This window comes from Salvia splendens, chromosome 8, assembly GCF_004379255.2.
Source record: "Salvia splendens isolate huo1 chromosome 8, SspV2, whole genome shotgun sequence".
NCBI classification, from domain to species: domain Eukaryota; kingdom Viridiplantae; phylum Streptophyta; class Magnoliopsida; order Lamiales; family Lamiaceae; genus Salvia; species Salvia splendens.
The window spans coordinates 4,076,069-4,102,209 of record NC_056039.1 but is presented as its reverse complement, the minus strand read 5'-3'; the positions used below and the strand labels follow the sequence as shown (position 1 = coordinate 4,102,209).

The 26,141-nt window shown below is 39.2% G+C and overlaps 5 protein-coding genes and 1 pseudogene across 6 annotated transcripts; 5 read left to right on the top strand and 1 right to left on the bottom strand.

Annotated features, from left to right (window-relative positions):
- The first annotated feature begins 898 nt into the window (after nucleotides 1-898).
- LOC121744588 (extra-large guanine nucleotide-binding protein 1-like) lies at nucleotides 899-5,585 on the top strand. Of its 2 annotated transcripts, none has more exons than XM_042138184.1 (8): nucleotides 899-2,418; nucleotides 2,503-2,640; nucleotides 2,721-2,825; nucleotides 2,924-3,097; nucleotides 3,653-3,833; nucleotides 4,086-4,324; nucleotides 4,420-4,583; nucleotides 4,665-5,585. In XM_042138184.1, the coding sequence occupies exons 1-8, from the start codon at nucleotides 1,270-1,272 to the stop codon at nucleotides 5,254-5,256; spliced, it is 2,742 nt and encodes a 913-aa protein (XP_041994118.1). In that variant the 5' UTR covers nucleotides 899-1,269; the 3' UTR covers nucleotides 5,257-5,585. The 2 variants fall into 2 exon arrangements, with proteins under 2 accessions (XP_041994118.1, XP_041994117.1); XM_042138183.1 differs by having other exon boundaries at nucleotides 4,083-4,324.
- Nucleotides 5,586-7,693: 2,108 nt separating this feature from the next.
- LOC121743307 (diphthamide biosynthesis protein 3-like) lies at nucleotides 7,694-8,235 on the top strand. The gene has a single exon (XM_042136574.1). It carries the CDS (start codon nucleotides 7,778-7,780, stop codon nucleotides 8,021-8,023), a length of 246 nt encoding a protein of 81 aa, XP_041992508.1. The 5' UTR covers nucleotides 7,694-7,777; the 3' UTR covers nucleotides 8,024-8,235.
- Nucleotides 8,236-8,674: 439 nt separating this feature from the next.
- Nucleotides 8,675-12,117, top strand: LOC121744672 (annotated as a pseudogene).
- LOC121743306 (transmembrane epididymal protein 1A-like) lies at nucleotides 10,842-12,634 on the top strand. The gene has a single exon (XM_042136572.1). It carries the CDS (start codon nucleotides 11,445-11,447, stop codon nucleotides 12,381-12,383), a length of 939 nt encoding a protein of 312 aa, XP_041992506.1. The 5' UTR covers nucleotides 10,842-11,444; the 3' UTR covers nucleotides 12,384-12,634.
- Nucleotides 12,635-12,845: 211 nt separating this feature from the next.
- On the bottom strand, nucleotides 12,846-20,346 carry LOC121744300. Its single transcript, XM_042137795.1, has 16 exons — nucleotides 19,983-20,346; nucleotides 19,047-19,452; nucleotides 18,769-18,946; nucleotides 18,528-18,667; nucleotides 17,120-17,766; nucleotides 16,951-17,039; nucleotides 16,176-16,276; nucleotides 15,846-15,990; nucleotides 15,696-15,764; nucleotides 15,566-15,611; nucleotides 14,679-15,001; nucleotides 14,451-14,530; nucleotides 13,823-13,958; nucleotides 13,354-13,534; nucleotides 13,189-13,271; nucleotides 12,846-13,123 (listed from the first exon to the last, which is right to left on the bottom strand). Exons 1-16 carry the CDS (start codon nucleotides 20,083-20,085, stop codon nucleotides 12,995-12,997), a joined length of 2,856 nt encoding a protein of 951 aa, XP_041993729.1. The 5' UTR covers nucleotides 20,086-20,346; the 3' UTR covers nucleotides 12,846-12,994.
- A 1,073-nt stretch (nucleotides 20,347-21,419) lies between these two features.
- Nucleotides 21,420-24,252, top strand: LOC121745511 (pollen-specific leucine-rich repeat extensin-like protein 4). Its single transcript, XM_042139453.1, has one exon. The coding sequence runs from the start codon at nucleotides 21,597-21,599 to the stop codon at nucleotides 24,177-24,179; it is 2,583 nt and encodes an 860-aa protein (XP_041995387.1). The 5' UTR covers nucleotides 21,420-21,596; the 3' UTR covers nucleotides 24,180-24,252.
- Nucleotides 24,253-26,141: the final 1,889 nt, after the last annotated feature.

The following is a 26,141-nucleotide window of genomic DNA, read 5'->3' as shown; positions in this document are numbered from 1 at the left end:
TGCTGATGGACTCCGAGAAGTTTCGGACAGGTGTCGATGCTGGCTGGCCGAAGAAGCAGCGATTGAACTATGCCGGTGATTACAGCGGCAGCAGCGGCGGTTCCCACGACCTCCCCGAGGATGTTCAGGAGTTTCCGTCCCCTCCATCGTTTACTCGCCGCACTCGTCCGGTTGGTCAAAGGCGGGCGCAACGGGTAGCGAGGGGGGTTGCCCAGGGGTCCCAGGAGGTCCAGTCGGCATCCCCCCTGTTGGCAAGTTGCCAACCGAGCTCGCCTTCTTCGCGCGTCAACAAACGCGGGCTCAGATGCACAAGATCTTAGCTGAATGGAGGGCGACAACTGACCCCTTAGAGAAGAGGTTTCTTCACTCAATGCTCGAGAGTATGCGGGTAGATTTGGATGCCGCCTAGGCACAGTTGGGGGGCTCAGACGCGGGTTCAGATGCCGCAGATTTGGGGGTCCCGAATAGCGGCGACAACGGCGGCGACAGCGACGGCCACGAGGAGTGAGGCGAAGGCGGTGGCTCGTGTGTGGAAGAGGGGTTTTTCTTAAATTAATGTAAATTTTTTTAATTAATTTAATTTTTTTAATTTTACTATTATTATTGAATTTTCCCGTATCTGTGTCGTAAATTTAATTCCGTATTTTGTGTGATTGTTAATTATTTATTTTTTATAATTTTGTTTATTGTGGCTAGCTTATTGCTTGTCCAGTTGCTTGTCCTGATTATGTGGCAGGAGAAGTTTTTAATGCTGATGATGTAGTAGGAGTTTGTGACTAGTCTAGCTGGCCTATTACCATTGGAGATGCTCTAAATCAGGGGACTACAATACGGTTGGTATTGTTTCCCACGTGGCAGTGGAAAGTCATGAAGGAGCAGGTTGTTTGGTTTATGAATTGTTCAAAAATCACGAAAAATACGTAACAGTTTCCCACCATGCTACCCGTCAAACACTCACGATTCCAATTTTCAACTCCCTCACCTTCTCAAGTCTTTCCGAGGACCTGAACTAGTCAAGATTTCTTCAATTTCGGTAACCCTAGACTTGATGCAATCGTCAATTTTCGATTCCATTCAATCTCAATCGCACCGTTGATCCGACTGTCGAAAATTCACTGATTTTTGCGTTTTATTCATCCGGAATTCATTAGGGTTTCTATTAGATGTCTCCTTTGCTGTATTTTCGCGGCTGAGGATTAGGAATTGACTAATCGTGGAAGTATGTGTTTCTAAGTGAGTTTTTGAAGAAATTGGCGGTATTTAGCTGAGATGACGAGTGTTTTTAGAAGTATTCTGCCTGGTTCTTCCGCGAAGAACGAGGATTTCGATGATGGTGGTGCTGATGATGATTTTAGTGTTGAGTACTCCTTCGCGATGGAGTATAGTGGGCCGCCGGTTAGTCATGATATTCCGCAGGTTGTTCCCATTGATATTCGCCGGATTCCGACCGCATCCGTGGCGGCTAGGGCTGTTGTGCTGAAGGATTTCTCCGTGCCAGTTATTCATCCAGTAGCCAAAAGTGATCAGTCTAAGAAGAATGTGTTAGGGGAGTCCAGTTCGGGTTCTGAAGCGGCTGAGCGTTCTAGTAAACTTGCGAGGTCCGGGGGGAGGGTTTATTCGAGGAAACCGGAGAACGGTTCGGATGCGGAAGTTGCACCGGAAGCCAGAGACGGATATGTTAGAAATTCCAAGGAATCGGGTGGTACTCAGAGTTCGAGTGATGGCAGCAGGTTACCTGATGATGCGAGTCACTTGTTAGGAAGCTCGGATGTTGAGGGCGTTGACGAGGGACGTATTGCTGCTGTAACATGTGATAGAAGTCCCCATGCCAAGACGATGGAGGCTTCTTCTGAGAATTCGTCATGCGATGAGAGTTCTGGTCCAGGCAATAGAATGCCTGCAGTGACTTTTCGTGATTCACCATCTGTTGACTCGGTCTATCAGGAGAGTGATGAATATGAGAATGTAGATTTCCCAGAGAGGCCAGTGGCATTGAATGTTGGGAAGAAAGGTTCGTGCTATAAGTGTCATAAAGGGAATCGGTTTGCAGAGAAGGAAATCTGCCTTGTTTGTGGTGCAAAGTATTGTAAAAATTGCCTGCTCAGAGCAATGGGTGATATGCCAGAAGGGAGAAAATGCATCACCTGTATAGGATACCAGATTGATGAATCAAGAAGGGGGTCGCTTGGAAAGAGTTCTGGAATGCTGAAGAAACTGCTAGCCAGTGATACAGTCAATAAAATTATGAGCTCTGAGCTTTCGTGTGAAGCTAATCAGCTACCGTCCCATCTAATATGCGTAAATGGCAGGCCTCTGTCTATTGGAGAGTTGGTTAAGTTGCAAAGCAGCCCAAATCCTCCAAAGAAGCTCAAACCTGGAAAGTACTGGTATGATAAGGTTTCTGGATTCTGGGGAAAGGTGATTATTTTGTCTTCTTTGTATGATGTTTTCCTATTGCCACGAACTACTTTCAGAAGTGATAGTTTTCGCTTAATTGTGCAGGAAGGAGAGAAACCAAGTCAGATAATCACTGCCGAGCTGGCTATCGGTTCTCGAATTGCTGAGGTTGCTAGCAATGGGGACACAAATGTGTTGATAAATAATCGGAGGATCACTAAAGCAGAGCTCTGGATGTTGCAGGTTATCACACTTAAAAATTCTTTTTGGTATCATCATGTTTCCCAGAGGATGAGTCTCAGCTAATTGTGCAACATTTTCAGGCTGCTGGAATCAACTGTGAAGGAAACATTCACTTTTGGCTTACCGCAGATGGATCCTGTATGCATGAAGGAATGAATAATACCTTGGGCCATCTCTGGGCGAGGGTATAACAAATTTCCTTTCCAATAGCCTTTTGGTATATATGGTTTTTTCTTTGATGCATGTTATAATTGGGGACTGAATATGGTGAAAATTGTAACAGAAAAGGGTCAAGATAGTATGTGCTGCATTGTCTCTGCCATATCCTTCCGATACATTATTCTCTGACAGTGTAGAAGATGACAAAGCTGCAGCTGTTGCAAGGGATCAGAAAATGATGAACAAAATTCTCCTAGTTGGTTGTGACCATTCTGGTACGAGCACCATATTTAAACAGGTATAGCATTACTAGTAGAACTACTCTTCCATTTTTTGTTGGAACAACATTTTGCTTGCTTTTCAGTGTGCAATATGCTGAAGTTTCTTTGAAATAATTGTTTTTCACATTGCAAGCTCTATCCGTTACAATTTTGTTTAAAGCACGGTATGCTTCATAAAAATGCATCATTTCATTAGGTGATAACTAGCCAGCCTTGTAATATTCGATATACAATGTATGCTGCATATAATATGCGACTCTATTTGTTGGATTTTGATTACGAGAATGGCTAAAAGTTACTGTGTTAGGCTCTTTGATGGTTCCCCTGTTTCTTTGATTTTGGCTGTCTCAAACAAGTGTTTCATTTCCTGGTACTGATATCTGTTATCGCATGTAGAGCTCCAGACCACATTTCTGGTTCTTACTAATTGTTATTGGGACCTGCATGTTAAGAAGTAGTCTAGTTAGAATGTGGCAAATTGATCAAACTGAAAAATGAAAAACCAGAAATTTCTTTGTTCTTAAAAAATTGAATTCTATCACCAAACATATTCCAATAACTTTTCACTCCAGGCCAAGATTGTATATGGTGTCCCATTCTCAGAAGATGAGAAACAGAGCATCAAATTTGTAATCCAAAGAAATGTATACAGCTATATCGGTCTTCTGCTTGAGGGGCGTGCTCGTTTTGAAGAAGATTATATGGTTGAGATGAGGAGACAACAAGCGGATGAACCTGGTCCTTCAGGTTCAGGTATGCATATCGAATTCCACATCATCTTTTAATTGCGTGATTAATATTATAATATATTGTACTATAAAACTGAAGTAAACAAAACTGCCTCGTTCTAGTTGTGGGATATTTTGATACCATGCTTAGTATGCAAGAATCCTGAATTTACAACTTTATAACTAAATCTTAAAGCTTTATTGGGAGAAATTCAGTTTAATATTGTTTTTTCATAGAAATCTGTTGTTACTGAAATGGTTTTATTGGTGATAGGAGACTCTGGCTCGGTCGACGAAAGCAATATATATTCACTTAGCAGAAAGCTGAAGTCATTCTCAGATTGGCTACTTCAAACCATGGATTCCGGCAACCTGGAGCTCATATTTCCAGCTGCCACACAAATGTATTCGCCTTTAATTGCGGAGCTGTGGAAGGACAAAGCTTTTCAAGCAACTTACAGCCGGAGAAATGAACTACATTCGCTGCCAAAAGCTGCTAACTACTTCTTAGATCGCGTAAGTTTTGCTGTATAATCTATCTATCTATCTATCTCTTATGAAGTGCCAGTTTCATAGGTGGAATATTTATCAGCATCCTTGTGTTTTTAAAGGCTGTTGAGATCGCACAAAACGACTATGAGCCTACTCAAATGGACATCTTGCACGCGGAGGGGATAACCTCGTCCAACGGGGTTGCATCTATGGAGTTCTCCTTCCCAAAACCATCTCTTGATTGCTACATGGAATCAACGGATCAGAATGATTCGGCAGTGCGGTTAGTACGATCGATCATTCGTAAGATAAACATGGTCAATCGCTTTTATTGCTACTGATCATCGCTTCCCCGTTCACGCAGATATCAACTCATCAGAGTTCATCTAAGCAGCCTCGGAGAGAACTGCAAGTGGTTGGAGATGTTCGAAGACGTGGACCTAGTCGTGCTGTGCGTCTCCTTAACCGACTACGACGAGTACCACGAGGACATAAACGGCGTCCGTACGAACAAGATGGTGGCGAGCAAGAACGCGTTCGAGAGCATCGTCACGCACCCAACTCTCTGCGACAAGAACTTCCTCCTTATCCTGAACAAGCTAGACCTTCTCGAGGAGAAGATCGAAGACGCCCCGCTAAAGCGATGCCCGTGGCTCGAGGACTTCAACCCGGTGACCAGCATCCAGCCGCACCGAGCCAACAGCAAGGGCAACCCGTCTCTGGCGCAGCGCGCCTTCTACTTCGTCGCGGTCAAGTTCAAGAGGCTGTTCGCTTCCCTGACGGACCGGAAACTGTTCGTTATCTCGGGGATGGGGCTGGAGGCAGTGAGCGTTGACATGGCTCTCCGGTACGGGCGGGAGATTCTCAAGTGGAACGATGAGATGCAGCCGGTTAGCATGAATGAGTCCTCTTGTGAGAGCATTACGATGGATCCTAGCGCTTCTTTGTATAGTTGATTGGTTGGTTTGTGAGTTATAAATGTGGAGATAATTAATCTAGATTAGGAGTTGTATATTTGTGACATGATAGAGAATACTGGAGTATTACATTTACACACGAAGTGGTAGAGAAAGCAACAGTATTGTACATAATTATGAAGATTTACAGAATAAAAAGAAGATGGGTTTGGGCTCAGCTCGGTGAGAAGCGGTCCATGAGCAAGAACATGGTGGTTTCCGACATTGTCTCCTCTCTTCTGGCCGTCGATGACGGCGGCGGCGGCTGTTGTTTTGGTTCAGCATCCATTTTTCTGGAAATTAGGAAGAATGGATTTTTGGCTGTGATTTTTTCTCTTAGCTTTGTGAGCTCTCCCACGCGTAAATCTGCAGCAGCTGCCATTTTATTCTTGTTGAATTCTTTGATGAAATGTGTAAAATGATGAGGTATCAAAGTGGATGGAAATGTGATGTTTATATAGGAATTATTGAGGGGTGCAACTGTGGTGTAAAAAGGAAGGAAAAATCAAAGAGTACAAGTCCCCACGTAACACGTTTCCATTGGTTGAAATGGACACGTTTTCGGTTCTTGGGATATTCTTGGATATTGACAATCGGCCCTTTTTTTTCCAAATAAAATTAAGATGCATAAATGAAATACTTTAGTGGGATATTACTTAATGAATAGGGTTATGTTTGCTGGGACCACAACCCACGTTGAATGTCTAGAATATAATAATTCAATGTGGGGAAAGAAAAAGGAAGAAATGGGGAAAAATATAATGAAAAAGCAATAAAAGATAAATAATCATCTAATTGATAACATGAATGATAATTAGGTACCGTCCAAGTTATCCATTATAGATCAAATAATTGAGATTATCTCTCAAATCAAGATCAAATGAATGTTCAAACATATTGTAAAAAATTGGCATTCGCGTTATGAACTTCGATTGGAAATATAACATTTAGAGAACAAATCATTTCGAATCTATTTTTGTTCATCCAATTCAATCATAATTTGAGATAAAACAAATTTAACCACTCCAATAATAATACTACTGGATTATGAATATTGAAAAAAAACTAGGAGGAGGATTGGGCCAAGTTGTAATGATGTTGTATTGACGTGTCATCTTAATCTATTTTTCCGGTGCTTCAATAATTGAAATAGTCAGTTTCATAATAAATAGTGCATATTTTGTTACTACATTTCAACTGTTTATAATCAATTCTATCAAGGGCATCCGGATCAAAAGCCATAAACGTCAAACATTAAATATCAACAGATTATTAGTATATTATTTAGGAGTACTATGTTTTTCCATCTACTTAACTCATTTTTAACTATGAATGCATCGTGTAATTACTTATATTAAGAAAATTACGAAATTCTAATTTACAATTATTGTTCAAATAATTTGTGCTTTGAAAACAGAAATTTAATTATTACGGTCCGACTACCCAATTCGGAAAATCATTATTTATAAATATGTAATTACATGTTGAATATCGTCATTGGGAATTTATTAAGTTACTACTGGTAAAAATAACCAAAAAGATATTATTTCAAATTTATTTTTTGATAAGGGTGGTTTACGTAAAACACATTTTAATTGGGGATTCCACCTTCATAACTACTCAATTAGCTAGATTAATTCATATATGGCATATGATGAATCGATGATAGTCCTCCAATAAGAAAACTTTATCGATATATCCTCAGGTGATTTGGGAATTATTACTACATGATTAGGTACGTACTTAGCTCGTGTTAAAGCCAATAATTAACAATTTTTTTCCCAAAAAGATGGATTAGTAATTACCTCTACTACTACTATTATTCTGCCACTTCTAGTAGCATCATTCTTTGAAGGGACACTTTCAGCATTATTAGAAGCGATGAACTGTCACATTAATGTTAATAGTACTCCCCATTCAATTATTAGTGACTTTCATTTTGCTTTGGGATAAGTATGAATTTAGTGCAGATATTAAAATTTGATTTCCATATAATTTAAATGATCGAAAACGATGTCTTATCTATATATTTTGAAGCAAGTCCCCTTCCCCCAAACAAATGTTTTTGGTGGAAAATTTACATTAACGAATTTAAGCAGGAGTTATGGATATAATTATATTTTCGTCATTTTCATTCCTAAATACTGTGTTCCAATATTCATAACATCCCTTGATTATAGACTTAAAATCATAAATGAAACAAAATTTGTCAATAAACAAGCTTTTATTTACGTTAATTGTTTTCAATTTTATTTTCAAAATGAGATGAATATAATTGTGAGTGAGAACAAAAAGTAATGTGTCACCTTACCTTAATCTTCACAATAATTGAAAATACCTCATTCTTTGATTAATATCGATTTTAATTGAAGAAGACTTGGGCTTGTAGTCCAATATCCACTCGTAAAAGCCCAAATCCTTTCTTATAGTAATATCAAATTCCCCCAAACAAAAACCGAAAGCCTTTCTGAATATCAAATTCCCCCAAACGCGAAGAAGGAAACCCTAAATCCTCGCAACGATGTCTTACGACGACGTGGAGATCGAAGACATGGAGTGGAACCAAGAGCTTCAGGCCTTCACCTACCCTTGTCCCTGCGGCGATCTCTTCCAGATCACCAAAGAAGACCTCCGACTCGGCGAGGAAATTGCCCGCTGCCCTAGCTGCTCCCTCTACCTCACCGTAATCTACAACATGGAAGATTTTCAGGAAAAATCAAACAAAAAAGCCGAGCCTCCCAAGCCGCAGCCCGTCGCCGTCGCTTGAAATATTCGCAGGTCTCATTAAATTTTTGGTTATACTCATAGTCCGAAAGCGATGTGCTTATGGTGGATGAGTTTGATTTAATCCGTGTTAGATTAGGTATTCTGTAATATTGTGTTCAAGTGTGGTTGGTTGCTGAATTTGTACCATTTTTGGGAAGACAGTGTAATTGCTTATCCTTGATACTATATGAGATTATTAATTTTCCTTGTTTACGTTTTGTTAGTCGATTGGCTTAATCGCAGTATTGGCATGGATTTATTGTTCCTCCTATTTCTTTGTGAACAATAAAATTAATGTGTTGTGTTGGTTTTAGAATATCTTGGTTGATAGAATTTGATCCATCATTTTGGTTTCTGAACTTCCTTTTTGAGTTATCTGTTCAATTAAGCTTCTAGATTTCATAGCTTCATCCTTTACATAAGAGTTGGAGAGACAATTTTAAAATGGATCATAGCTTGCTTAATGAAGGGGAAAACTACGTATCTTCATGCATAAGCACACTGATCGTGCGGCTGATAGCCGTGGGCTGCATCAAAAGGGCAGCTTGTAACTTGGTTTTTACTACTCCCTCCGTTCCATAGTAATAGAGTCATTTTGCCATTTTGGTACGTTCCATAGTATTAGAGTCATTTGCCGTTGAAATGACATCTAATTGCCTCCTCCCTCCTCCATCTCCGTGGTTTCCCTCTCCCCACCCTCTATTTCGTCACAAATATAGGCCCTGATTCTCTCACCACCGAATGCTACCTCCTTGCCGTTGCTATTGCGGCGCGCTGCCCTTCCCTGAAGCATGCATTGCACCTCTTAAAGGAGTTTATCCGCTCTCGCCCCTTGTCATCTCGAGAGGTTTTTGATGGATTAGTGGGGGCACGTGATAGGCTGAGCATTTCCAGCACGATTGTGTTGGATTTGTTGATAAGGGCGTATTGTGAGTTGAGAAGGGGTTATGGGGTTATGGAGTGCTTTGGGTTGATGAAAAGGATTAGGGTTTGGCCGAGTGTCGAGACGTGGAATTGTATGTTTAGTGTGTTGATTAGGTTGAATGAGATAGGTGCTGTGTGGGGCTTGTTTGGAGAGATGATCAGGTTGGGGATCTGATCGAATGTATTTACGTTGAATATATTGATCAATGCATTGAGTAAGGAAGGGGATTTGAAGAAGGCCGATGAGGTGGTAGGGTACATGGAGGGTTTAGGGATTAGTCCGAATATAGTGACATACAATACACTGATTTATGGGCATGCTCTGAAGGGAGATATTGATGGTGCTGATATGGCTCTTTTGAGAATGAAGGCGAAAGGTATCGAGCCGGACTCATATACTTGTGGTTCCTTAATAAACTGGATGTACAAGTATGGGGATATTGGGAAAGCGGCTGCCTTTCTCAGGAAAATGGAGGTAAGTTGGTGTGTTCCAAATGCTGTTGTTTATAATCTGATCAGTGGATTTTGTGGTTGTGGGGATGTGGAAAAAGCTCTTAGTTACAGATACCAGATGGAAAAGAGAGGAAGAGTTCCAACGGTGTCAACATATAACATATCGATCCAGGTTTTGATGGAGAAGAGTAGGGATACAGAGGCTGAAATGCAAGCCAAGAATATCTGCCCCAATGAAATTACATATAGCATATTGATTAGTAGTTGTTGCAGGGCCGGGGATGTGGGGAAAGCTCTCAGACTGCACGATGAAATGGTAAGTAAACAGATTGGGCCTACTCGGGCGACTTACAGTTCCCTCATTCGTTTGTTGGTAGATTGGAAAAGGGTGGAAGAGGGAGACAATTTACTTGCATAGGCATTAGCAAAAGGCGTATTGCCTGATCTTGGCATGTTCAATACATTAATAGTTGGCCATTGTGAAAATGCAAACACTGAACATGCTGTTTCACTTTTAAAGGAGATGGAGAGAATGAAGATTGCCCCGGATAAAGTGACTTATGACACTATGATGCAGAGTTACTGCAGGGTTGGTAAGGTTGAAGACGCTTATAGCCTTCTCGATGTGATGAGTAGAAGACCAGATTGCATCAGTTACAACATTCTAATTTGTGGATATAGTAAGAGGGGTGATATGAAAGATGTTATGAGAATTCGGGATGAGATGCTAAGTTTAGGTTTGGACCTTAACTGGCTCACTTTCAATGCTATTCTAGAAGGCCTTTGCGAACATGGGGAAGGAGCAGGGAATCATGCTGAGGTATTCCTTAAAGAAATGGTTTATAAAGGAATCAATCCTGATGATAGTACTTATATCTCTTTGATTAAAGGGTGTACAAGGGCCTCTGAAGGGAACACATTCCTGATCAAAGATACTGCAAGGATATAAACTCTTTGTCAAGAAAATGCCACAAATGAGGTTTTTGTATTAAGGATGTGATATTTCCTATTATATTCCTGGTTTGAGAATCCTTTTAGGTTAGAGGTTGAATTTGAACTCCTTGCCGCATCACTGTCCATGGATATATCTCCAGAATTCACTGGAAAACGGTTGGTACGCTGCATTTTGTGATGATATTCAACATAAGGTACTCACATAGTATGTCATACTCTGAGCAATCTCAGCTTTTGGTATCTTAGTTTAGAGGCTCTACAGTTTCCAAGTTATTTCTTCTTGCTCCTAATCAACTACTTTCTGCACTTATTCTGTGCCACCAAGTATTTTGTATGGTTAGACTATCATTGCAAGAAGTTCACCTTTTACAGAGTATCATTTAGTAAGTTTTCATATTCTTTTCAGGGCAAACAGATTTCCAGTCCTAGTGGTTGAGTACTTCAAACTATGAACTTGCATGACACTATTCGGGGAAGGTAATATTCCTGGGATCTCATGTTCATGCTGCTAATAAATTTTTAAAATTTCATGCTGCTTCTCTGTAGTTGATGACCTGTACACTTACGTGACTTAAGAGTCAAAGTTAGTCACTACATGCTGGTGATATTGATACGTGGAGATCTGTAATTCTTGTCTTTTGTCTTCTTGGTTAATTTTTTGGCCTAGCACATTTATCTTTAAAAGGTGGTTTCATATCCTATCAAGCGTGGCCATATACCTGCTTTTTCTTATTAATGGGTGGTCCATTTTCCTACCCGTCTTTTTCTTTCCATCTTTTGTTCCTTTTCCATACAACCTAGTATAAAGTTCAAATGGAGTATGGGTCAGATAGGTGATTGCATTCCCCCCCTCCCCCCCTCCCCTCTCCATGTCAGTGTCAGTGGCTCATGCAGCTCTCTAGGGGTATTTGCGTTTGATTCTCTCTTTTCTTTAAGCAGTACACAAAGCATGCATAGTCAGTAATAAGAGACAACGATTGCGAATAATGTAATTTTCATTGGTGGAAACACATGCACCATGCACCAACAACTGATAAGATATCAACTAACTTTATCATCTTCCTCATCTGTATTAGTATTTAAGTTGCAATATGAGTGTTATGGATAATATCCATCTATCGGAATTTACGCAAGAATTACCAATGGGAACTTTTCTTGGTCATCTAGGGCCTGGGCTAGCCCTTGCTTCTCTTGGTCTGTGGCACATTACAAACATCCTGAGGGTTTACTTTCTGAAAGGTTCTGGCCAGTTCGTGTTAAGGCTTTGGTACCCATTGAGATGTCCACTTCGGATGCTAGAGCACCTCGAGCTCATACTTATCCTACTTTTTTCTTTATTTGCAATTCTGATCCAGATAGTAGACATTCAACACCCTCACTTCTTCATCGAGCTTGACAATGTTGAACATGCTACCATGTTCTTCCAGCTAGTTATATTCACAAGTTTCACTCTTTTTGCTGAGTTGAGTCATTTGTCTGAAACTATGTTAGGGGTCTCCTGCGTCCTAGTCGCCTCGATTTTCGGGCAGGAGCTTTTCTTACTTCATTACCATTCCACCGATCACATTGGGCTTGAAGGGCATTACCATTGGCTGATGCAGCTCATAGTTTGTGTTTCGTTTCTGACAGCTTTGTATGCAACTGCTTCCCCGTCCAGCTTTCCTGCAGCGCTAATTCTTTCGACATCAGTTGTCTTCCAAGGATGTTGGTTCATAAACATGGGGTTCATGCTGTGGGTTCCTGATTTTGTGGCGCGGGGATGTACAACACATGCGATGATTCAGAGCAACGGCATGATGCACGGAGCAGTTGTGTGTGAGACGAAAGAGGCTGAGTCCAGGGCGAGAGCGTTGGCCAACCTGCAGTTCTGCTGGATTCTGTCTTCAATCTTGGTATTTATAGCATGTAGCTGCATAGCTTTTGGCAGAAAGGTAACGCAGAGGAGGCAGTCGCTTGATTATGAGGCGCTTTCGAGTCCAGGCGCACATGACCCTCTTGCAACTGTTGGATTGAAACAAATCCAACTCTGACTTTTATGTTTAGCTAAAACAAGTCATCAATCCATTAGGATGCTGGTATTTTTATTTTTATATGCTAGTGCAACATCTAGCAACCCACTACAAGTTTTCATTTATAATTGTGTTGTAGTAGATGTATTACTAAATGTATTAGGTGATGATCATTTTCGCTGATTTGGCTATGATATGAAGGAAAATGGAGTATGTATACATATACATATGAATTTATGCTCAAATTGCAAATGATGGTGCTTAGCCCTTGATATTCGTTTCCATTAATTCTCTCTCTTTTTTGTGTGGGTAATGGAAACACATGCACCACGCACTAACAATTTATAGATAAGAAGTCACAAATTGCGTGAGGAACAATGTTTCTTGTCTTTCAATTGAAAAATAAGAAGTGGTAATCAGAAAGAGTCCTACGTATTCTGCCGTGTTTACATATCTTATGAATACTTCAACAGAGAAATTCAATTAAGAATAAATAATGATAATTACTAAAATATGTTCCAAGTGAAATACAATTTGTGTTTGAAAATAACATCGGAACAGGATTGCAGAAAGGCCTAAAAAAATGAAGTAAATTCGAGTACTACACTAATTCTTGACATGTATAACAAAGCTCAAAACTGTGAGTGCTGCATATGCATCTTTTCATGGATATCTCTCACCAGCTCACGCATTTCTGGAAATATTGTTATCAGAACAAGCTCCAGAATTGCATACCCAAGTTGCTTCAAACATATTGTAGACTGCAATCCACACCAAAAAATTTACATAAACCTATATCTGTTTTCAAAATATATTAAGTTTGTACCTGAATGAAATAGTATATATCACGAGCACAACGTTTGTACTGCTTACGCCCGATCAAGCTGACCAAGGCAGCCGGAGCACCATCTATGTCAATGACGATGAAATGTTACTAAGTAGCATCCATAAGCTTACACGAATCATAAGAGAGAATGGGTCAACTACTCACCGAAGATGATCTTCTTCACATCACTAGCTCTGCGAGCTGCCTCAAGCTGTTGCTCGAAAGTTGGAGGCTGAGCAACATTCCTCCCACCTTGGTGACTTGTAGTTTGTGCTCCCGTATTGTCATTGTTAAGTTTTGATTGAATGCGGAACGTCAGAAAGAATTTTCCACCGGGCCACAGAAGCTGATGACAGAATGAATATAAAGGAGTACATGAATAAAACATAAATTTGCAACTTCTTTAGCTGATGAAATTCTCAACCCCCTCGCAAATTCATGGAACTTGTTCATCTCAACATGCTGATTGTGTTATTATATTAGTTAACATGTAAACGATATAATGTTTCTGTAAATTCATGGAACTTGTTCATCTCAACATGCTGATTGTGTTATGAGTTAACATGTAAACGATATAAAGTTTCTGCAATTTCAAGGCTGTGTAGGTTTTCGATGCATTCCATCATTTACTTACGTCCTGAAGCAACCGAATCCCTTGTGAGATGACCTCCTCTTTTCGGAGCCATTGGATCTGTCTCAAAAGCCAGTCATCAATGGCATCCTCCATGATCAAGTGCAATATTTGCTTTGATATCCAAAAAACCTGCCTCCTACAATTAAAGAAAATCAAATCTGCAATTAATAGTCTGCAGGAGTGAAGTCCCTTGTCCTATTCAATTTGTTATTTCAGATGAAAACCTTCCAGACCTTGCTGGTGTGTTTCTTGGATGAAATATAAACATGAAAAATGCTTATATAATCAATGACACTCATCGCCTCAATTGCATTCTTAAGCATCAGATCGTTAATTCACACACACAAAATTTGTCCCAAGTAACCCAAAAGAATTGAAGAATGGAATGGTCTGGAAAAGTGAAAAAGCATGTGAAATTGTCACTAACAAGCAGATAAGTGTGAAGGTGGATGTGTTAAAGTCCAAGGCTCTCAGAGAAATGCATATTTAAAAGCCGTCGCTTTCACCAGGCAAAATTTGCAAACCAAATGTAAGGAATGCAAATGTTCATGGACACCTGATTTCACAATTTAATTGTATCACCAAAATGAAATTTTAACATGTAAATGATTGAAAACGACACTATCACCTTAGCCAGCCTCTTCTTTTGAGCTGGAAGACATTGTCAACTAAATTTAGAACTGGAACACTTAAATTTGGTGGTGTCCACTGCAAGGAAAAACACATCAGCTAGATTTAGTATAATCAAGGGTATGCAGAAGTTACAGAAAATGCCTAACTGATGTAGATGTAACAGTTAAGAAATAGGCAACATAGCTCCCTGGGACAAGAAGCACAGGTCAGCCACCCAAATTACCTCTGGAGGCACCCCGGTCGGATCCTCTTTCAGTTCACCATCGAACTGCCCTCCATTCGCATGGGAAGAGTTTTCTGCTTCATGTTGCCCATGGATTATATCTTTATCACCTTCCTCATTATCAGAAAAACTGTTATGTGAATCAGTATTTGACTTCATAAACAGCTTATTCACATCATCAGAACGCCAGGCCACAGTTTTGGTTGCAAATGAAGATGGCGGTTCAGAAGTAGCTGACGGTGACTTAGCCACTATCTTCATTAGGCCATCAGAAACCCCTTTGAACTGGCGTGCAATATCATCCATAGCACCATCCACATTAACTGTTTTCCGAGGAAACGTTCATGATGATTTATTAGGTAGACACAATTGAAATACTGAAATTATAGCAAGAAAGTAAGTTAAACTCTTTGCATAGGTAAGGGATATCATTTCTCAGGAATACTTCTGCATATTAATATTTCTTGGGGTAAAGCTCAAATGTATTAAGACATGATAAATGTTAATGTGAAATACAAGGAAACGTGGTAGGCAACTAGGCATGTAAAAAGTAAAGGACTACACTTCAATTTAATCTCAACATTTCCTAAAGTGTAGTGCAAGTATAGTTTCTAAGATTTTGCCGAAATGAGAAGAACTCAGCCTGGTGGTATAAGATGATCAGATGGATGTTTGGAACCTTAGACATTGTTTATAGTGAGTTGCTTCAGTAAACTTAATAAAGTTTTTGGTCATACTGTATACTGAGCATTTAAAAGGGTATGTAGTAGAGTCCACCATATACTTCACCTCACAGTCAGTCAGCAGGAGATGCAAGTACCAGTGAAAGAAACTCAGAAAGCTCAATATAAACGAAAAAAGGTCACTCAAAAAGAGAAGCCAGATACCTGCCAGCGTTGTTATCACTGAAGTCGATTTCCCGAATGAATATTTCTTCATTGATTGTCAAAGACAAAAGTTAACACAGAAGCCAGCGGTGCTATATTATTTCAACATATATACAATACAAGTGCAAACCTTAGATGAGGAACTAAGAAAATCCCATACTTCATGTTGCTCTGAAACATTGGGAATTGACAAGAGATCCTGATAAAGAGTACATTTCAAGAATCAAGACAGCCAAACATGGACATGCATCTACCATCATGAGAGTGGGAATAACCATACTTGGAGATACTTGTCAAGCTGGATACAACGCTGGTGCACAAATGAATCTTCCGTGCTAGAAGAGAATATCCTTTTTGGAGGCAATTGCAATGTATAATTAGGAATGTCCCTAAGATGCCTATGCAATCTCTCAAAATTTCGATATCTGTAAACAAAATACCAGAAAGTAAATATCAACTGAAATTACCTGGAACATTATGAGAGCTCCGATCAAATTGAAAAACTCTCATGTTGGAAAAACCCCAACAAACAGAAAGTTTAAAAAACATGAAAATTATTTTTAGCAAAGTGGAATTCTTTTAATCCTAACTTCTCTTCAAAACCCATTACCTTCTTTTAACAAACCAAGTGATGTTGTTAGCACCTGTCACAGCAATCGAGTAAACTGCAAAAGAAGTTGATCCAAGTTTCTCGAAGTATGCTCCAATAACCTACAGATCAAGGACCTCAAATCAGTTAAAGTGCTGAATATAGTCACAGAGCACTTAGAAAGGTGATAGCAAATTTTCATATACTTGTTCATCTTAACTGAAGCCTCAATTACAGAAATGTTTGCCAGTAGATATTCTGTTCATCCAATGTACCAATTAATGCAATTCATGCCCTAAAGAGCTTCCCAAGATATTATTTCACGGATACAGTAGATAATTTGGTAAACTACAATTCCATGAACAAATATTGTCATATCTTGGTTATCAGTGCACCTTTTTTTTTCTTTTAATTGATAAGATGCAAAAACTTTAATTTAAATAATAGAAAAAGAAATGGCTCAGAGGGATTAGTCATTCCTTAATTGAAAAAACATTCTGACTACAATGCAACTCCAATCTCTAACCATATCTGACACAGTAAAGATTTTACCTCTATGATTTGAAATTAACCAAGCACCCTGCTTTTATGCCAAAGGGACCAACATAAAAGAACAAGATTTTGGCATGTTATAAAAGGTCAAATATGTCCTGTTGAGGCATCCTAGTGATACAACCTCCTCACCCAAAAGGTGGGATCAAGGGTCAAAATAACACAAGAAAAATGTAAAGAAAAAAAAGGCTTAAAGTCCAGCTAAATTAGAAAAATATAAAGAAAAGGAAAACTTGAGTCTTACCCTACATCTGAGTTTTGGAACATACATAACTACATTGTACGATGCCTTGGCTGAACCCCTCTGGCCATCTGGAGTAAGATCTCTAACATCTGTATTGTAGGTTTCAGGAGCATAAGTTTATTGACATCTGTATGTTAGGCTTCAGTAGTGATGGATGTACAGTCCTTACTAGTAATTATAGGCTGCAGTTTTGGTCGAACTTCAAAATGAGAGATGCTGTTTGATCTTTTAAACTTTCTATTATTTTCATGGTTGAGAACACTAGGATTATTCTCTAGCTTATTAAACACATTTTCCTCGACATCCTGTGGCCTGCTTGAGACAGCAAAACTGAGATCACTTGGGAAACTATCCTTATGACCTTTATCTTCTGTTTGGATATCAGGTACCGACTCTTTTATAGGAACTGAACTAGTAAGTTCAGGGGCTTGAACTTCTGATGCAGCCTTCTTCTGAAAGTCCTTTTTATAGTTTCTTCCTATAGTCCACATGAAATCAAGATTTTCAGGCTCAAGAACCTCTGTTCTTCTCTGAGATGCAGCCTCAAACACTTTTGCCCACTCCGCAGGTCGTGCATGAATATGCTCATCCTGCGTTGTTGTAGGTTGGGAACTTCCAGATGCCCCTAACTCTAGCTCCTTGTTATCATTGAGCTGAGATGGAGGCATGCCAGTCCCTTGGTTGCTGGAATCATTATCTCCAGGGGCAGTTTGGCCAGAGTTCTGACCTGCCTTTTTTGTTGATCGAGCATTGGCAAGATTCTTGACCCACTCGGTGCACAGTGCAATTATGTATTCAATTAACTCATTGATATACCTGGAGAAAATATGAGATAAGTATGATCCTGAGTAGCTTTCACAAACACATAAATATTTGGTTCGCTAACTAAGTAGATGGAAAATTTTGCAAGCTTGAAAGTTCAAATAGTCTCAAATAAACATTGAACCTTAGACAACAAATTGTGACACAAATTCACTAATACATTTGTTAACATATAGTAACATTTTAAGAATACCATATAGCTAGATTATGCAAGAGGTTTTCTATTAAAAATATGTGTGGGGTCCCTTAGGTTAAATAAAGCAAGATGTCACCTTTAATTTATAGCTCAACTACTCATATTGCTTAGATTCATTTAAATGCTTAGAATTAGACATGTGCACACAGATATCACCAACAACCCTGAAAGTTTCAAAAATCACCAAACTGTGGTCTGTTAGGACTCAAAGATCATCTTTAGACTTATTACCGATTCATTGGTTCAATGACCTCATGAAATAAAAAATTTGTAGGACCTAATGGAACAACAAATTATGGAAGCACTTTTTGGCATAGCTGAAACATTTCTCATAGGAAGGAGAGAGACAAATCAGAACACGAGACTTCGGTAATAAACTTTAATAAGTCAAATTTATTAATATATTTAATGGCTGCAGTAAATTAAATCTAAAGCATGTATGTCCAGGTGAGGCTACTTCAGGAAAAGTTTATTTCTTGAGCTTATGAAATTTTGAACAAAGATGTTCAGGCTGATCATTAGATAAACACATATAGGAGCTAGAAGAATAGTAACTCACACGGGATTGGCGAAATTCACAAGAGGTTGTATTATCAAGCAAGTTAACAGTTCACGAGCAATACATCGAACTAATGGGCATCGAGCTTCAGTTGGTCTTAACACAACAGCTAAAAGCCCACCCATGAGCTGCTGAATTACCTATCTTTAACAAGTATCAGGTGTCAAAATAACTAACCAAGATAAAGACAAATAAATGAAAGTGGGCAAAAGATGCCTTTTAAATGAGAACACTTCTACACCTTGTACTCACACTCTGAAGATATCAAAGCAGGGTGAAGCTCTTTGGAGACCATGAGATGTCGTTTCAACTTTTCGTCCCGTTCCTCAGAAGATAATGTGTTCATGACATCCCTTCCAATTACAATCTGATTTCTTCTGAAGAGATCAATATGATCCCCAATCAGGTCTACTATATCCCTGTTGAAAAGTGAGACTATGTTCAATCTTTCACAAAATCAACTGCTTCAACTGCCATTTTTCCCTAATTCATTTATGTACATATACCACAGAGTAGTACCTTGTTAGAAGCTCTACAAGGTTCACTTCTTTAAGTCTTCCAGCTATATCACCAAAAACTTCCATGATTATAGCATGTATAAGCTCTGGCGCCTCCTTGTCAGGTGTGATATCTGAATACCACAAATCTATGACAAACTCAGTCAGAGCCTTGTTTACGAATTCCTCAAGAGCAGCTTCAACAACAGGGGAGTCTATCTTTCTCTTCCACTCTTGTGGCGAGGGCGGCTTGGTACAAAGCCGCGAGTCATTTGCAGATAGCTGCTTCTTTTCTAAGTGTGATAAGTAAGATGTTGCTCGGACATTTCGAACCTTCCACTGGAAATCCACCTCATTAAATAGTATCCTCATTCCAGCAACAAGGAGGATAGCAACTGGAACATTCATTACCATGGATTTACTCGTATCTGCATTTAGATTCATAACCAAAATTAATAGCACTACTTTAAGAATACATAATGATAGGGTACTTTCAGTTCAAGTTTTCAAAAGGAATGAGTTGTTCTGATCGAAATAATACAGCTAAATCAACTATCCAACAGAAATCTTAAAGTATACACATAAAAGCATTAACAAGCAAAAATCGAATCGGCTATTGCCTATTAAGACATGCATGTTGACAAACCAGCAAACTGCTCTTCCTCAAATGATCGTTCAAACTTTAATCCACAATTCGAAACAGGAAAAATATTCCCCAATTTTACTAAAATGCAATATCATGAATCGATTTCAAGCTAACCTAACGGAAAAAAATGTCAGAAATTAAAACAAAATTCACATCAGCGGAACCTGCAAATCTTCTGAAATATAGAATTAATGAGCTTAGAACATCGCATTTATCCGTAAAACACCGGCATACACGCTAAAAACCTACTAATAAATTATAAAAAAAACAAACAGGAATATAGGATATCAGATGAGAAGATGAATAGCTTACGCGTCAAGAAATAAGTCACGGTGAAAATACAGAGCATCCACCACACCGTCCGAAGCTTTGCTTCCCGGATTAGATCCTGTATCCCATCCGCCATCGTCTTCATGATTTGTTTCTTCTTCGCTATAACACAATACTATTATATGGAGAAATGCAATCGAACGTCAAATAGATCCGGCGACGAGAACGTAAAACATTCCAATCAACAAATCCGCGCACTTATGATAATCCAGAGAAGAGAAAGGATTCAGATTTTTTCCCGAGGTCAGAAATTTTAGTCATTTCCTCTCCTTTCTTTTCCTTTCATTAGAAATAACTGCATTTTCGTGCTATTTGGGAGGAAGAGAGAGAAAACGAGGGAAAGGAAGGCGCCACGCCACGACTCCATTTCTGTTATACAGTATTTTCTTCTATTATAACGTACAAATATATACGTCACTTTTTTTCACAAAATTTTATGCTATGAAAATTTTTTTTTGGATAACAAAAAATAAATTTTAGTTAATCTCATAATATTTTGAAATTAAAAATATTAAATCACTAAATTTCAATTTTTCTCAATGATTTCATATTTTCATTCATGCACAAAATGTCATATTTTGATTATGTTCAAAACTACATGTTTCACTAAAATAAGTATTAGTATTCATTTAGTTTCTTTTATATTCTTATTTTTTCTTTAACTATTGAAACAATATAGTATTTTTTTAATATTACCAAAGAATGTCAATTTACTAACAAATGGAATAAATGAAAAAAGAAATTGAACTCTTTAATTTAACGTTTCAATTTTAAATGTTATGAGATTGACCGAATTTGACCAAATTTTATACATGCTCTGCAAACAAGATATAAGTCTCAAGTTTAATCTGCATTATTTAAATAAAATAAAATAAAACAAAACAAATCAAATATATATGTCATGTTATTCATTTGCTAGGTAGATAATTCCATTATAAGTGAATTATCTAATGAAAAAATGTGTGTGTGTTTTTTTATCTAATCTTCTCTATCAAACGATCCCACGAGATGAATCAATGGTATCCCACCTTGCTAATTTAATTTATATTTTCATTCCGAGGAACAGTTTTATTTTTAATAGCACCTCTAATTCCAATCACCTCAATTTTGTTTCATTTTTTATGTAAAGACTAAGGAAACACACATACAAATAATTAAGAATATGAATTGGCAACGGAAAAGAGATCTTAGCGACAAATAAAATATAACCCATGTGAACTTAATCGTTGGTTTTAACAATATCAATGATAATTAAGAGGAACAGAAAAAGTAAATTAATTTACGTATTATGCTAGGCGATTACTCTATGACATTTAAATTAAATATTTTAGTTAAAGATGGGCATATGCAGTAAGGGAAAACATAATATGGCAAGAGATTGTTTCCATATTTAGCAGTTATTAAGGAAAGCAAATGCGAAATGCAAGGCGCATCTTCTATATTTTAGTGCAAGAAGCAACATTGACCTTCAAAAATGGATGGTTGCACTCGAGTCTAATGGAAACGAATGCATGGGAAAGTTGCTCATATTATTGTGCATATATACGGTATAATGCTACAATGGATTGATAAATTTTTCCCAAGGAAGTCATCGCCATGGAAATCAAAACCTTGGGTTTCTCTCTTGTCCTCCTCCTCTTCGCCCTCCTCACCTCCCCTTCTTTCTCTCACCTATCATTCGGAGCTGGAGCTGGAGCTGGAGCTGGAGCCGGAGTTGGATTTGGTTTTGGTGCTGGTGTTGGTGTTGGTGCTGGTGCTGGTGCTGGTGCCAATCATCAATTTGGGCAAGTCTCCGAAACAACTGATGAGAATAGTGACCCAACCCAGGCTGTTGTAGCCAACGATCATCAAGGATTGGACGCCGATCAAGAAGGATCAGACGCCGGGAAAACACCGGCTACACCCGAACCCAAAAACAAACAAGAAGGAGATGAAGAATCAGACACCGGGAAAGAGCAAACCCTGGCATCTGAATCCAATGATCAACAAGAAGCAGAGGCCGGCGATGAAGGATCGGACGCTGAGATAACAACGGCTCTGGAACCGAACGATCAACAAGAATCAGGCGTCGGGACAACATCGACTAATATAGTGAAAGTGCCGGCCTACACTTGCGAACCTGTCAAGGTCGGTTCAATCCCGAAGCTCGCCAGTCCGAGGCTAGAAGGGGCATACAAAGCCCTACAGGCATTGAAGAGTGCCATTTTTTCTGATCCAAATGGGTGGACAAAGAATTGGGAGGGCCCGGATGTGTGCAACTACAAAGGCGTCTTTTGCGCCAAGGCACTGGACGACGCTAGCGTCCAAGTGGTGGCCGGTGTCGACCTCAACCACGCTGATATCGCGGGCCACCTCCCCCCGGAGATCGAGTACCTGACTGACATTAGTCTCTTCCATCTCAACTCCAACAGGTTCTGCGGGATCATCCCGCGCGGGATCAAGAACCTCAAGCTTCTCTACGAGTTAGATTTCAGCAACAACCGCTTTTGTGGAGCATTCCCTGAGGTGGTACTAGAGCTGCCGCAACTTAAATACCTCGACCTCCGATATAATGAGTTCGAAGGGGAGATACCCGCGGGGCTCTTCGACAAGGCCCTTGATGCGATTTTCTTGAACAACAACAGGTTCCACTCAACCATCCCAGAGAACTTGGGGAAATCCACCGCCTCAGTGATTGTGATGGCCAACAACCGCCTCTATGGGTGCATCCCGACCAGCATAGGCAAGATGGCGGGAAAATTGGACGAGTTTGTGGTTTCGCACAACGAGCTGTCGGGGTGCCTGCCAGAGGAGATCACGATGTTGAAGACAACCAAGGTATTTGACATCTCATACAACAAGTTTATGGGCGACCTACCGCAGGGGGTAGAGCATATGCAAAGTATAGAGGTGCTCAGCATTGGAAACAATAAGTTGAGGAGCAAGATATCAAAAACCGTTTGCACGTTGCCAAAACTCAAGAACCTCACATGCTCTTACAACTTCTTTGATGCCCAAGATCCTGAGTGTGTTTCTGTGGTTGCCGTTGACAGCAAGACAAATTGCTTACCACGAGAACCCAATCAGAGGCCGGAGAAAGAGTGTCGCATAGCATTAAGCAAAAAGGTCGACTGCAAAGCTGGTTGTGGCTCCTCAACTTTGGGCTATCCGTCATTAGCTCCGGCTCATACACAAACACCCACACCCATGTCGGTTCCATCAACCCCAACACATGAACTCACACCTTCGCCAGAGCCGAAGCCCGAGCTTGACCTAGAACTTGAGCCAGGGTTTGAGCCAAATGATGAGCTTGGACCAACATCTCAAGAGACATATAAGCCATCAACCACAACATCGCCAATGCATGAGCCAACACCTTCTGAGGAGGAGACATCATCAACCCCGACACATAAGTCTGGGACAAAACCTCATCAACAAAAGGTGGCGCCGATCATAAGAGAACGACCACCTACGCCGTCGCTGGTATCCGCCCCTTCACCCAAACCTACGCATACGCCATCGACCACAACCAGCCCACCTTCTAAATCAGAGAAACTCACACCTCCTCCTAAAAAGGAGACGCCGGTTCGCGCCCCCTCACCCAAAGCAACCCCGACGTCGTCAACCCCAACACATAAACCCACACCTTCGCCAAAGTCTGAGCCAACACCTCCTAAATCAGAGAAGAAGTCACCGGCACAGAAATCCACACCTCCGCCAAAGGCTGAGCCATCACCTCAGAAGTCGACGACACAGAGACACGCACCTCCTCCTCCTAAAAAGGAGACACCGGTCTCCACCCCCTCTCCAAAGTCTGAGTCAACGTCTCCTAAATCAGATACTCCGCCTACCACAGGCTCTCCACCGCCTAAAAAGGAGACGCCGTCTCAAAAGCCACCACCTGCTCCTGAGAAGGCAACGAACTCTGTTCCGCCACCTACTGACGAAGACTCATCTCGTCCACCCGCAAGCAAAAAACCACCACCAGCTTCCTCACCTCCCCCACAAAAACAAGTTTCATCACCACCACATGTCCACTCGTCGCCGCCTCCTGTTAAATCACCACCAAAAACCGCCTCATCTCCGCCATCGGAACCGGTTCAAGCACCACCCCATGACAAACCTCCTCCTGCCAAAATCCCTGGTTTAATTGGTGCTAGCTACCTATCTCCGCCGCCACCGCTAATTCCAGGCTATTAAAAGAGTCATATTTTAGGGTAAATGATTCAATTGCATATAATACATTGCAATGAAGTAGAAGGGCCAGAATACTCAAATAGCACGATTTACTTAGTTTTTGCTATGTCCATCTTTCTATTGTGATTTTTGACTTGAAGCTGGGTGCACTGCAGTTTCGATTATTACTGTATATGGAGACACAACTACATACATATGTAAACATTTTTTCCAGTTCTATAAATGTGTTTCTACCACGGATACTTGTATTGAAAATACCATACCTGGAGTAGTTAACTAAAAATCTAGTGAAATTGAGGTTGGGAAATTATACGATTACTGTGTTAATGATTGAATATTTGAAAGACATATCATAAAATTAATTAGTGTTGATAGCTTAAATCATCCAATTTATTTAACAAAAGAGTAATAGTAGCCTCACGAAAAACAAATACAGTATATATCCCAACACTTCACTGCTTACCTACCCTACCGTACGTGTCCATTAACCCGTCTTTGCTTATGGTTATTAGCACTATTATAGGAGTATTGCTTATCGTTATCAATAATTTGTTGCTTACCTTCTGATACTTACCGTTACTCTATTGTTTAATATTATAATCAAGGGGTCCGGTGATTTAATACTAATCCTATTTTTGTGATGAGCACAAACAATTTATTAATATTTAAAATTAAATAATAATTTGTCATACTCCTTATCTGCCGTACATATTTATTCTAGAATCATTACCTGTAATAAATCAAATGAAATGACCATGCCATGCAATTAAATAAACATGGAAATATCGCAGAAACAACCGATAAAATCAAAATACAATTATACGAATCTGTCAATATTATACTAATAAGTACTAGTATGAGATAATGATTCCTGTTTTTTTCAATTTGTTAATCACTCCTTAATTATACCGTAGCTCAGATATTTTTCTTTTATATATTCCCTCCATCCCACAAAACTATTTTATATATTCTTAATTGAGCATAGGTTTTAAGGCACAATTTATAAAGTAAAAGAGAGATAGAGAAGAAAAATGTAATTGAATTATTGTTCTTATAAAATGATGAAGTATTATACATAATAATATTATTTATAGAAATTTCTGGCGAATGTCATGAACCAATATACATGCCCCCCTTCCCCCAAATATAAATTAAATATTTGGTAGCAATTTTTTCACTAATAACTTCGTTTTTTTCTTTAATATTATATTTTCAAATGTGAACTTCTTCTATGCAAATTTTATTTCAATTTTGTGTACTCTATCAACCTCGAAATGAGGAAATGATCCTCTATCCACAATCTTTTATGTTCCCATTTGCAAAGAAAGACATTGCTTGTCGTGGTTTATATATAAAATTACACAATAATCTAATGAAAATATTATTTCTAATTATAAATAACTCAAAATATTAAGTGAATATACAACACGAGAATCACGTGAACAAACATGAATGGTCCTTGCTCCACCAACCAAACTTCTTGATCTTGTCGACGAAAAAGAGAATTGAAAACAAAAAATGCTCAAGATTTGATTCCATATTTTTATTTGATAAATCAGATATTGTTATTCATGATAGTGATCCAGTTCAAAATCATCAAGAGGTAATTTATTTATTGAAGTTACAGACCACAGATTTATCAACTCTAGGGGATTAAATCCCAAGTTACTGCAAAGTAAAAAATTGATGAAATCATAGAAGTAAATATTCTTGCATTTATTGGTACGGCACCATTCACTCTAGTTCCCACCTCCTTTCTACTAGTTAGTTAAAATGATTAATTCGATTTAAAAAATTCAATCAAAAACTATAATGACATTACCAACAACTATAATGGAATGAAATATACAATAATGGAACGAATTCTCCATGAAAATGAAAAAAAAAACTAAGGAAGAATGCCTGCATAGAAAGCTGGAACAGGAGCAGTATTGGAATGATCTGCAGATCTTGTTTGATGAATAA

Coding starts and splice junctions, on each gene's coding strand:
- LOC121743307 (XM_042136574.1), top strand. CDS start 7,778: ATGTCTTACGACGACGTGGAGATCGAAGACATGGAGTGGAACCAAGAG.
- LOC121743306 (XM_042136572.1), top strand. CDS start 11,445: ATGAGTGTTATGGATAATATCCATCTATCGGAATTTACGCAAGAATTA.
- LOC121744300 (XM_042137795.1), bottom strand. CDS start 20,085: ATGAAGACGATGGCGGATGGGATACAGGATCTAATCCGGGAAGCAAAG. Junction 18,668..18,768: donor CTTCAGAGTGTGAGTACAAG/GTGTAGAAGTGT, acceptor TGTTAAAGATAG/GTAATTCAGCAGCTCATGGG. Junction 13,124..13,188: donor ATATATACTATTTCATTCAG/GTACAAACTTAA, acceptor TGTGGATTGCAG/TCTACAATATGTTTGAAGCA.
- LOC121745511 (XM_042139453.1), top strand. CDS start 21,597: ATGGAAATCAAAACCTTGGGTTTCTCTCTTGTCCTCCTCCTCTTCGCC.
- LOC121744588 (XM_042138183.1), top strand. CDS start 1,270: ATGACGAGTGTTTTTAGAAGTATTCTGCCTGGTTCTTCCGCGAAGAAC. Junction 2,826..2,923: donor TGGGCCATCTCTGGGCGAGG/GTATAACAAATT, acceptor AAATTGTAACAG/AAAAGGGTCAAGATAGTATG. Junction 3,834..4,082: donor ACCTGGTCCTTCAGGTTCAG/GTATGCATATCG, acceptor TATTGGTGATAG/GAGACTCTGGCTCGGTCGAC.